The sequence below is a fragment of the Aptenodytes forsteri genome, unplaced genomic scaffold (assembly GCF_000699145.1).
Source record: "Aptenodytes forsteri isolate BGI_AS27 unplaced genomic scaffold, ASM69914v1 Scaffold87, whole genome shotgun sequence".
NCBI classification, from domain to species: Eukaryota; Metazoa; Chordata; class Aves; order Sphenisciformes; family Spheniscidae; genus Aptenodytes; species Aptenodytes forsteri.
This window is the reverse complement of record NW_008796041.1, coordinates 2,909,183-2,922,269: the sequence shown is the minus strand read 5'-3', so window position 1 is coordinate 2,922,269 and position 13,087 is coordinate 2,909,183. Positions and strand designations below refer to the sequence as shown.

Here is a 13,087-nt window from a genome sequence, read left to right as displayed (position 1 = left end):
AAAAGGAAAAATTTATTAAGGGAAGGCTGGAAGCAGCTGGAGACACAGTGAATGAGAATACATAAGACTCCAAGTCCAGAAGAGAGAGAGGATGGAATAAGAGAGGATGGCATGAGAAAAATGTCAGAAGTGGTTTCTGTCCTTGCAAAACGTAAACCATTGTTGCGCGGTGGCCAACGTCAGATATATTGCCCCGTACATCTGTAGTCTTTGTGCATAGCTGTCATAGTAGATGTTTAGTCTGTAGTCAGTTATGAAGCAAATGGAATAAGGTGCTCTATGACAACACATGACAAATGTATTTCTTAGTTTCTATGCTATCCAGGAATCCCTTAACACTGCTCTTGAATGTTTTATTGATAAAAGTTTTGTAACAGCTCACATCTCCTTTTGCCTTTTCTAATTCCTTCCATCTCTTCTTTAGAGGTCCAGTGGAGAGATTTGTTGGCTTGTTCTTCGCTGGCTTGTGGGACAGCGCTTCAAATTTGGCAATGGATCAGAAGGACTGAAGAGCACTTTTGCTCCCACCAATGTTTCTTAGAGCTGCTAAAACAGGACCAATGAAGATGTTCACCAGACTCCAAGTCCTTGCGCTAGCTTTATTTTCCAAAGGAGTTTTCCTTTCTCTAAGTGACCACAGCTTTGTAAGGAAGGAAATTAAGATAGAAGGAGACCTGGTTTTAGGTGGCTTATTCCCAATCAACGAAAAAGGCACTGGGATAGAAGAATGTGGGAGAATCAATGAAGACCGAGGCATCCAGCGCTTGGAGGCCATGTTGTTTGCCATTGATGAAATCAACAGAGACAACTACTTGCTGCCAGGAATTAAGCTTGGAGTTCACATCTTGGACACATGTTCCAGGGATACATATGCCTTAGAACAGTCTTTGGAGTTCGTCAGGGCATCTTTGACTAAAGTGGATGAAACAGAGTATATGTGCCCTGATGGCTCATATGCCATTCAAGAGAATTTACCATTACTCATTGCAGGAGTCATAGGTGGTTCCTATAGCAGCGTCTCCATACAGGTAAGTCACAGGAGCCCCATCAGGTGAGAATCATTCGTCTGTAATTCCTGTGAGAGAACCACTGCTTACATAAGTTTGTCAATAAAGCAAGTCTTAGCTTAATCACTTTACCCTAGGAGTCAATCTAGCATATAATTTTTACTGAATTTATATTAGTCTGATTCACTCTTTAAAACACTTTCTGTAGTTTAAACCTCTGGCAGCTGTCCACTTCCTCTAGTTATGGCGTATCCTGGCGGCATCCAAAGTTTCCTAAAGTCTTAGTATTTATTTTGAACTTTGCATTTCATGAGACTTTTACTTACAACTCTAAGTCCAGATCTCTGCTTTCACATCAATAATAAATTATACCACCTATATTTCTGAATATATGTATGCCTGCCATGCTGCGTGTACATAACATTTGTCATTTAAACAATGGAGATTTAAAATTTAAGAAGAAATCCTTATCTTACTTCTAGGCTGAAATAAAATAAAAATGGCATACTAGCCAGAAACTTAAATTACACCTGACCAAATAATTGCAAGTTTTTAGTGTCTAATTAAGCACACCAAAGCCAATGAAAATTATTCTGCTGATCTCAGTGAGCAAGGTCTCAAATATCCCATGCAGGCAGTACAGTTTCTGAATGGATTCTAAATTTGCTGTCTTTCCTTTTGTTTCCATATATAGTTCATACTACGACAGTTTTTGCCAGGAAATGTTGCCTGGCAGAGTGCAGTGTAAGCACTGTCAAAAGTCCAGCACAGAAGACAGATGCCCTCAGCATATCTTGCTCCCTCCTTCTGGCACATTGTAACTGCAGCTTTTGGTTGTGCAATATTGGTCCCAAATAGGGTCTCAGTAGGGTGTTGGAGAGTATTTAATGGCTTGTAAAGGTGTAAAGTTGCAGGTGGGTTAAATGTTCCAACTGTGGTTTTATTGCATGCTTGGTTTCAGTTGCAAGGGACTAAACATAATGTTGATTCCATTTTTTATAAGTTCATGATAAAACTTTAAGTCCTTGGCATTTTTTTCCATTAAATGAGCCCAAAGAACATATATGCCCTCTTTTTTAGCAGAAATTCTGTATTTCTGCTCTCCAGACCAGGTACTCCTATGGCAGCGCAGCTTCAGATGTTCTAAAGTTCCCCACCACTGCCAGTGTGCACTACCCACAAACAAAAATGCCCCCTAGCTTCAATGAAACTGCCAAATCTACATATATCTCATTATTTTGGGTTAATTTAAATAAGCCAGTCCACATTACTCATAACCACAAGTGAGCGGTGTCTTAAGCTTAGATTCAGGTAGGCTAAGACCCTGCATCTAATATTTCCTAATGGTCAGCTGTAGGTTTTCAAAGGCACCAAGCCTTGACAGTGCTGGACTACTATGAGCAATATGATTTTCCAGACTGAGTACAGGCCCTAATTACTGCATCAGTGTCAAAGGAGAAAAATGTTCTTCTGTACTACAGACTATCTCAGCAGTGACAGAAAGCTCATGGAGCTTCATTTACCTGTTTCATAAACAGGCCAAGGGTTCATCCAGTGCTCATTTCAGGCAGAATTACATTGAGGAACTGGCTCCTGCTATAGTCAAGGCATTAAATCCCATCAGCTTGGGAGCACGGCCAGTTTCCATCAGACATGCATGAGCACAGAAGCAGCATTTCAACAAATTCCTTTTTGTGTTCCAGTGTGTGGCTTGTCTGTGTATTCATAGTAGGGAATACGTGGGCAAATGGTTATCCATACCACAGGAGAACAGTTTCTGCAGAGCAGAACCTCAGCCATCTCTCATACTAGGAGTGGTTTTGTCCCACTGTGGACCAGCTAGCGCAGCAGGGATGTATCCTTCACTAGTTACGTGGGTCTGATCACTTGGAGCACAAAGAACAAATAAGTTCCAGGGCTGGAAAAGAGACATCTGAAGAGGAGAAATGATAGCTACAAAGCCTTGGGCAACACAAACTGTGTGTTAAGAGAATCATTATTCATTGTCTCTTCCAGTCAGACAAAGGGTACATCAAGTGAAAGCAGCAAATGGCAGATTGTTGTGGATGCTAAAAACTAAATGAGTTCAAGAAGTGACTAGAAAAAAATCAGGAAATTCTGTATAGATACCACCTCTGTCTCAGCAATTCCCAGAGCTGCAAGTATCTCAAGGCTGGTAAAATATTTTGAAACATCATATGCTTGCCCTATCCCACTGGTGGCAGTGGTCTTGCTGTACCTTTGGTCTAGTCGTTTCTGGTCAGTCTGTTTCTCAGTCCACCCTGAATTCAAGTGTGTCCAAAGGACATGAAGTAGCCTAAAAGGCACATCCATAAAAGTAGTTACAGCTGAGGAAATGGTACAGATATTTTCTTCCCTCCCAGAAACCCTGAGGCAGGCACACCACGCTCCTAAAAGAGACCTGGGGCCTCTTGCACATCTGTCAATCTGTCCCTTTGAAGCCAGTCTCTGGTGATCACTGATGTAAGACTAAACCCATATCTGAGGCAGCAGATTGTATGCAGTACACACTGAATATACGTAATATATACCAGTGCTTCAAATTCCAAAAGCTTGGGTATGGAGCAGCTGTCACATGGAAATACATAGTCCTGATAAGAAACTTTCTCATTCAGTACATGTGAAAAATGGCAATATAGCTGTATGCATATCTGTATGTTGCCCAATTTTCAAAACTTATGAGGGATGATGAAACAATAGTCATATCTAATATTACTCTATACTCCATACAGCTTCCCTATAGTTGCCAATAGTTATTCAAACATAAACTCTTTCCTACACAGTTCTTCGTAAAAATAAAGAAATAGATTCACAAATCATTCAATGAGTCATTGAGCATTTTCCAGCTAGAAAATTCAGTTGATTACTTTCCCTTGACACAGATTGGGTTGGCCTTCCTTCAGTCTCTCTTTTCTAGCTTTCCTCTAGATGTCAAACTACCTAGAAAAGGTGTAATTAAGCCATTCACTCCTTCTGCTCATCTTGTTAAGGTAGCCAGTCATGACTCCTGTTTCAAAAGAAAAACCCTGTCAAGAATGATAGACATTGCAGACTCAAGACTGAAGATGTAAGGACTTCAAAGCATTAAAGCTGTGCATTTTGGTGCCATGCCAGAAGAAGAGACTACCAAATTTCAGAGACAGTCACCTGTACAGAGTAGCTCCAGTAGCAACTGGAGTCACGCCACCGCTGAATGTCAAACCGCTTCAGCAGGCACATGTGCAAGGCTGAGCATCCTCATTCCCCGTGCTTTCAAGCAGCACTCAGGGTGCTGGGTACTTCCAGATGTAGCCCTGTCAAGCCTTTCTCTTTTGTCTGAGAGCTGTAAACATTATAAAGTCCACAGTGCAGTTTCTTAGCCTTAAAATAAAACATGCTGAGCTCTTCAGACAAGAAATTATTTCTGCCTTTTTTTTTTTTCCCTCCTGTGAATTTGCCATTGCATTTCAATACCTTTTCCTCTCCTCCTTTCACCCTCCCTCTCCAGATTTTTGTCTGGACAGCTGTCTGCCAAATCATTTCATGATGCTCCTGCTGTCAGATTTCTGCTTCTTTCATTATCCTTCCACCAAGGAAAAAAGAATTTGCTGGTAAATCAGCAACGAACACCTTCCCCACTGAGTCAGTATGTGCGATAGGCACTTTTTGCAGAGACTAAAAACAAGAGAATGCAGAATGCTTAATTATTTTCTGGTCACACTAGGCTATTATCGTTAATGATGATCTGGATAATTAGGTTTTAGATGTTGTGTTTAAATTAGCAGTGAGCCCAATCTGCACAGCATTTGATCCCTCAAAACCCAAGCCAGGATTCTCAGTCAATGGAAGAGCTCATGTAACAAAGGTGTTTTCATGAAATAAAATTCTGACCTGAGCTGAATCTAGGATCAGAAGGTAAATTCTCCGAAGTTTGGAGGACTTTATTTTGGATTTATGGCTTTTTATTTGAGCCAGATTATCCACTCTCTCCTAGTTTACAACAGAAATTTCAAACACATTCTCATTGGAGATATTCAATGACATTGTAAAAAGGATAAGAAAAAAGCATTATTCATTTGCACAGAGGAGCACCTGCATAGCTAACCGAAATGCCGTGTTTAAAGTACTCAGGTTGGCTCTGTCAGGAATATGCATGTGTAAGCAGGGATACAACTATTCAAGTGCTGGATTTGTTCTTCTCTGTTTCTGAAAACTGGACCCATCTTCTGAAAGTGAAGATTGGGGTCCATTCCCTGCAGCCAATTCTCTTAGCAACATTAAGATATTCCCTTAGGTGGGCTGGGCTTTGCATTTCCATATCCACTATATTCATGTTGATATAGGGCTTTAGTCCTGTGTACAGTTTCCTTTATGCTACCAACCCACAAGACCTCCAGATCACAGTCACGAAAGTTATTCCCAAGTTAGAGCCTTATCCAGAAAAAATGGCAGAATAGAAACCAGTACCCAGCTGTCTTCTCTTGAATTCCTTCCTGTGTCTCAAGTAAACTGTAGCAAAACTGCTAGAGAAGGTTTAAAGGTACATTACTGCTATCACAAAAGCTAAGGTCTCTCTCCTATGAGTGACCATCTGGCATGAAATGCAGAATATGTGCTCATTTACTGGCAATCTTTTCCTGGCTGTCATTTCTCCTTAGCCACACAAGTCTGCCAAGGGCTCATGGAACCTGAAAGCTAATCACCTCCATTTCCTTCCTCCAAGGATAAAACATCTTCCAACCAATGAGTCTTAACAATAGCTTGTGACTTCCATAACCACTGAAAATAGTGTGAAATCCTTAGAAGAACTACAAGCAAAAAAAAAAAACCCGTAACATCTGGGGCTCCGTCCAACTGTGCATGGACCCAATGGGGATACGGGCAGAAGAAACATGCAGGGGGCTGCAGGGGTTCACCAGGGACCACAGACCGCATATGCCATTTGTGCTGTGTTTGTAGAGGAGCTTTGCATTCAACTGTGCAGTGACAGCCTCTGGTGATTTGGTGCTTGTAAAACTAAACCAGATCCTTACTAAAAGATCTGTTCTGTCAGATCGGCCACGTACCATTAGCGTTTAAGCTATACATGCACTCGCTGACTTCCTGGTGCCTCCTTTAAACCCTTTCCCTCTTTTATTTTTGTTCTTTCCCTCCCTCTGTTACCTTTCAGCCAGATCCTTGCTGTTTGTTCCTCACTTTGTTTCTATCCCACATTCAGAAACTGAACAGCCACTAGGTTGAGATTTTCAAAGTGCCCAAACAGCACTGGACATGTCTTTCATAGAGATTTCAAGGAAATGTGAGTACCTCCCTCTGTCTGGCTTCTTTGAAAATCCCAAGGTAACTGATTCCTTTGCAGTTTTTTTGGTTTGGGATTTTTTTTTTCTTCAGTGTGAGTATTTTCTCCTTTTGCCAAAGGGAAATGATACAATTTTACAGGGATGGGTAAGTAACCCATGAGATCACAGGTAAAAAGGAAGGAGCCCTACCATGTTATAAGTGGGAAAGGATGTAACTACAAGAGAAAGTAAGTGGCCAAAAATAGGAAATAGTTAGGGACATCTTGACATCGCCCACACTCATTCTGTCCCTTCTGACTAGGATTTATGCATCAGTTAATGAGTCTCAAATAAACATATTTATCAGTGATGGCTCTTTCAACTCCTGAAGCCATTTCATGCTTTTAGAATCCAGTTTTAGTCCCTTTTCTCATCATGTGTAAATGTGACATGAGTCACTCTCAGTCAGGTTTACCAAGTCTCAGAGAAGAGTTTCACTCTTCTTGCAAAGCAAGGTCTTCTGCACAGATCTCTTCTCAGTGTGCCAGCTTGGTGCTTAGCTTACTTCACTTCAACAGTTAATGTTGTATGGAGGCAGAGTGCATATGTGACAGCTGACTGTGCTATCCCCTGCAGGAAAAAAGACAAAAAGATTTCCAAGCAATTCTTCTCTCTGAGTACAACATTTCTCTGCGTGTCCTTCTTGGTTTATTTTTTATTACACAGGACACGCATACAAAAAGAAATTCCTGGGTCCTCCACAGAAATCCTAGATGTTATTCTGACAGTATTCCCTATTTCTGATGTTCATTTCGCAGATGCAATTATTTCACTGTTCAAACACTGATTCTCTGGATGTGACAGCTATTGAGTCGGCTGCAAATATTTAGCTATATTTTTCCAGCTTCATTGCCAAAATTTTCAGAAGAGCAAGGCTGAAAACACTGTTGTCTTCTCTCCTCCCCCTGCTAACAAAAAGCACCAGACTTTTTTATTTGATAATGAATTGTTTTTTCCTGAGTTACCTTTTGGAAGGAATTTTGTTAAGGAACAACACTCACTAACTAGTAAACAGCCCTCTTAATACCAAAGAGAGAGAAGGCTGATGGGAACCACTGCTTCAGTCCTGCAATGTGTCAGAAGATTACGCAGGAGTACAAGCCAGGCTGGGACTCCTAAATAACTTCACTGCTTCTGGCTTAGTTCCTTGCAACTGACCTTTAACGATTAAAAGGACTGGGATGTCAGCATTGCCGATGCACTCCTGGGGTCAGAGCTTGAAGCCCAGCTGAATCTAAATGGGTATTTTCTGTTGCAGGTGGTGACATAGCCCCCATAGAGATACTGTCTTCCATAGTGTGTATTATAATATCTCAGGCATAACACCCACAGTTTTAAAACGGGCTATGAAAGGAGGACATTCCAAGCTGATAGAGGTATTTCAAGTCTGGAACCAGTAAGGAACTTAAGCTCCTAATTTCCCTTTGAAAACAAATCAGAGTTTGGAGTGAAGTTTCTTCTTGCATTTGAGCTGAGCAGCTGCATTTCCATCACTGAGATCTCCCCTCCTCCCAAATACTCCCAATCCATGTGAGTATGTCAGAAGTGCCCAGACTGAATCACACTGGGTCACACTGTCCCCAAGGTGAGAGCCATCCCTCTGAGCCTACTGAATCCCAAAAGGACAGGGAAAGTTATGATGGAGTCTCTTTCTTCAGTATTGTTCATATTCATTGCCAACAATGCAATCTGGCAGCACTGTAGGCTCACAGCATGCTGGGCAGTATCTACAGACACATAGCCAGTAGAGAGATGTAAATTATTATTTCTATTTATTCTATCTATTTCTATTCATTCTACTCCCATTGGACCACATATGGAATACTATGTCCAGCTTTGGGTCCCCCAATAAAAGAAAGGTTTAATAAATACAGAGATGTTTGTGGAGAGGAGAGTCTGGAGAACATACCCGACAAGAAGAGATGGAGGGAACTGGCTGTGTTTAGCCTGGAGAAGAGAAGGTTTGGTGGGAACCTAATATCAGCTTTTCACTATGTACGGGTAGGTTCTCAAGAAGACAAAGCAAGTGTCTTTACTGAGATGCATGACAAGAGGATGGAAGAAAATTGTTATAAATTGAAAGGCGGGAGGTTCTAGCTTGACATAAAATGTACAAGCCAGGAGCTGGGAGCATGGGGAGGGTGTACAGGCCAGTGTAGGTGGTTGACTAGAGACAGGTACCTCATTTATTCTTTACATTAGGTTTATGTCCACCACTTATCACACACCCACAGTCCAGCCCATTCAGAACCAATGTTTCTTTCCTGCCTTTCTAAAATGACATTTTCTGCCAAAATTTGGTTAAAATATTTTTAGATTAAAGAAAAAAGAAAAAGTAAAATAAGCAATTAAAAAAATAATTAATTGGAGCAAATGCTTTAGCTGCAGTTTGACCTGCAGCTGCCCAAACAATAACAAAAAGCCCACACTGTAGATTACCATCATTTAGGAACTAGATACAGCATACACTGGCAGCAGCACACATTTCTTCAAAGTAAAAGTTCAGCTCCTGTGCTACAGCAATGATCTAGATGTTAGAAAATCCCTAGGACATGGTTTTGCCATGGTCTCACTGTGGGAATCTGGACAAGCAACTTATCCTCATGAATAGAAAGACTTTTTCAAGTGACCAAAGGCAGCAACTGAATTTTTGTTACGACAGATTGCAGTTCAGAGAGAGAGGGATTTCTCCAGTTTCTCAATAGAGACAAACCTCCTCTACCTCAATCCCACTCTGCTCAGCAGCCTAATTTACTGTCTGTTCAAAACAGCCACAGGAGCTCTTGCCTGTCTCAAAGGAGCTCTGTGAAATTAGATTCATTAAGCGGTGTTAAGTGCCATGAGATTCTCGCATGGTAAAATTTTAGAAGGGCAGAGAGCACTGTCATCTAACAAGGGGCCTCCTCTGTCCAACAAATGTGTGACATGCACTTGTGTATTATGTTGAAGAAACCTTATCTGTTCTAACACTTTTGAGATTTTTCTTTTTTCCAGAGTGTTTCCTGGGCTCCCCAACCCTGTACACATTCAAACAACCCATGTAGCAGCCTCTGGGCTGTTAAGGAGAAGGGAAATTTTAACCAAAACCTTTGGAATAAAGCCTGCTGCCAGCAAAAAAAGTCCTATGGAGGATAGGCAAAATGCTTGATGGGATTCAATAAATCCATATATGGGTTTCTGAGACATATAGGTGTTACCTGCCTGACCCCATCTATCATCCGGACTCTTGAATGGCCAGAAATATAAAATCATAGAATCATAGAATAGTTTGGGTGGGAAGGGACCTCTAAAGGTCATCTAGTCCAACCCCCCTGCAATAAGCAGGGACAACTTCAATTAGATCAGGATGCTCAGAGCCCCGTCCAACCTGACCTTGAATGTTTCCAGGGATGGGGCATCCACCACCTCTCTGGGCAACCTGGGCCAGTGTTTCACCACCCTCATCATAAAAAATTTCTTCCTTATATCTATATACTCAGAAACCAGATTCACATGTTTGATAGCTGCACCTAATTCACAGCTCCTTGAGGTGGTTATTATGAAGCTATTTTCAGTGTTATAAACTAGATTGGCAATGTCCCACAAGTATTTATACTGTCCCTGATGCACAGAGAAGTAGAAGTGATAGCTGCACCTAATTCACAGCTCCTTGCAGGTGGTTATTATGAAGCTATTTTCGGTGTTATAAACTAGATTGGCAATTTCCCACAAGTATTTGTACTGTCCCTGATGCACAGAGAAGTAGAAATGATAGATGTGGCTCCAACATCATGAGAGGGACATCAGTCTCCTCTGTCACTGCCCTGGCCACTCGATTTGCAGGATTTGCTGGTGCAGTGTGTCCCTACAGAGGGACATGGCTCACACTGGACTTTCTGCCATGCTCACATTGGGCAGCTCCTTATGAATCACTCACCGTCCTAGCAGCTGGGTGAGAGCCAGGTTTGCTTGGTAAGTGGACACTTTAGCACAGGACAGTGGCTACACTAATAAACGCAGCAGCGCGAGGGCAGATAAAGGTTTCCCATCACGCTGGAAGTTGACTATATCGACACGCTTTGTTCACAGCAAGCTGTGCAAAGCGATTGTTTTAGGTTGCAGATACAGAACATCCAGCCTTATTTTCAAAGGTGCTAAGCATCTGCAAAACCCACTGGCTTTGACAGCAAAAAATCCAGGCTACTACTGCTACTTAAGTGCCAACATATGGATTTCAGGCTCTAATTGAATGCACCATGGCTTGATTAAATTGTTGCCTGGAGCTTTGCCAAAATAGATTATTTCACTCAGCAAAAGCTGGATCTATATTGCAATTCTGAAGCTGTAGCACACATCCCAAGGCAGCACGGAGCTACAGTGTAGGTATGCCTCAGGTGGTTCAATCTCAGTGCACATAACCGGTTCACAGTGCACTGTACTCTACTACACTGAGACACTGCAGAATAGACACAGCCTTAGATATCAGCTCCTCTCCAGAACCTGTTACCTGTGCCCTTATCTTGTTGCTCGTTTAATCAGGATCTGATTTTCAGAATCAGATGTTCAGACCAGCATGGAAATGGCTGGAAAAAGGGACCGTTCTGAAACAGGCTGCATGAGCTAAGTGCCTGAGACCTGAGCTCTTTTGAAAAATTTGTCCCTAAAATCAAAATGTTACAATATTCCAGAAAATCCTCAACTTCAGAATTTCCAGAAGAGTGTCCTGATCTGAATTAATAACAGATACAACTTCACTAAGCTCCATGATCAGCTGCAGCTCTCAGGGACGATTGGGTCACTATCCTTTATGATTAATCAGACTTTCTTTTTTTTTTTTTTTATTTTTTGGTCTATGAAAAACCAACCATCTGGACAGCATTGCAGTGAAGAGCATTACAGCAAACAGCATTGCCACAGGAAAGCTTTCTTCTCCCCACAGCACAGGAAGCAGAACTGCAGGCAGTTTGCAGGGACCCTAGAAGCATAGTGATCTCCAAGGCTCAGGGCCCCCTTGTAAAATGGGGGTGTAGTTCTGTTTCCCTGCATATGGATACTTTTGCTGCTTAAACTAAAAGAAGAAAAAAAAAAAACCACAATAGAAAAGCTGTTATATTTGTTAGAAGTACCTTTCTGTGAGCTGAGGGCTTGACTACACACTGAATAGCGCTGCTTTAGCTAGAAAATTGACTTCTTTTTTAGCCATTTTGGGGGGAAAATGCAGAATGATATGTGTGCATATCCTTGTTATGGTTTAGCTCAAATAAAATAATTCCTGCTAGAATAACCTGAGACAAGAATAGCAATTCCATCCCACACGGTTCTGCAAGAAATGTTGCAGAATAGCTACACTGAGGACATTCTTACTACCAAATCAAAGTAAGAGGATCTTTCTGAGTGAGGACATGTGAACCAAACCATGTGGATATGTGGGCATGTAATCAAAAGTTACAAAGCCACAAGGCTTGACAATGCTCAGAGCATCCATTGCACCTCAGTAACAAAAGAAGCCCCTCAGCCCACCCTGTTGCTTTAAAGCTGTTCATTTAAATCACCACAATGGAAATTAAATCCCACATTTCCAGTATAAGGCAGTTTAATGCATGTTACCACCTAGCAGGGTGGTTAAGGATGCATCAGCTGTTTCCTGAGGGACAGTAACTTGTTCAGCCACAGCACTTTCCAGCCACGTGCCTATACCCATAGGCAAAACCACAGGGTGTTAGCCAAAGCTCCCTGTCAGGATACTCCTTCCAAGCAGGAAGGAGTATTTAAACAAAATATTTATTTAAACAAAAATAAACCACTGTGAGTGGTTTATTTTATGAAGACATGCTTCAGCTCCCCAGATACAGGCACCTAAAGACCTGAGATGGCAGGGCATCCCATTTCCTCTTCCCTGGTGCCGCAGAAGGACAGGAGGAAAAGGGTCTCCTTAAGTTCCCTGTTTCAGATAGCTCAGAGGGCTGCGAAAGGCACTGTGCATGTATGGTTAAGCAGCAGAGTCTGGCCCAGGCAAGAGATTACACCAGTTAACGGTGGGAGACAAACCACAGCAAGACACTGGTCCAGTGTCTGAATTAAAGAAAAGACAGAATCTAAATCTATAAAATCCCAAGAGATACGGGTTACCAAAAAGCAGTAAAATACTTTTGTGTGTTTTTTTTTTACCAGACTCTCTTTTTTGCTACTCACATCTGAGCCTCTAAAATTTGCCTTGTTCCACAACTTTTTTTTTTTTTCTCAAAACAATCCTTTGCCTTTGAATTCTCACAGACATAGTCTGAAGTCAGAGAAATATTTGGGGAAAATGTGAAAAATTAATTGATTGGGCAATTTTTAATAAGTTTCCCTTAGGAATCTGAAGTACACAATTGCTTTTCAGATGGTTTTGTCAGGCTGTACTACAAGATCAGTTTTAAATTTAATTTACTGGACACAACTTCCACACACCAAGAGCAGAACTCCAAAGTCTTCCCTTTGTCATTTAAGAAGAAATCACAGGAAGAACATGCCATAACCTTTCTTCATTTCTTTCCAGATATTATCAGGAGTTACATTTCTATGAGAGTAAGAGAATAGATTTGGGAATATTTAAGCAAGGGACATAGCAACATACTAAAAAAACCTAAAAAACCCAGGACTTTGGACAACATAAATCATAGTAGAATCATCATAGAATAGTTTGGGTTGGAAGGGACCTCTAAAGGTCATCTAGTCCAACCCCCCTGCCATGGGCAGGGACATCTTCAACTCGATCAGGTG

At 41.5% G+C, this 13,087-nt stretch overlaps 1 protein-coding gene across 1 annotated transcript in view; it reads left to right on the top strand.

Moving 5' to 3' along the window:
- The first annotated feature begins 530 nt into the window (after positions 1-530).
- GRM3 (glutamate metabotropic receptor 3) overlaps positions 531-13,087 on the top strand; it is a 52,651-nt gene continuing 40,094 nt past the window's right edge. Inside the window, exon 1 of the mRNA XM_009285517.1 lies at positions 531-1,028. Coding sequence (XP_009283792.1) covers positions 531-1,028 — 498 coding nt within the window. The remainder of the gene's footprint in view (positions 1,029-13,087) is intronic.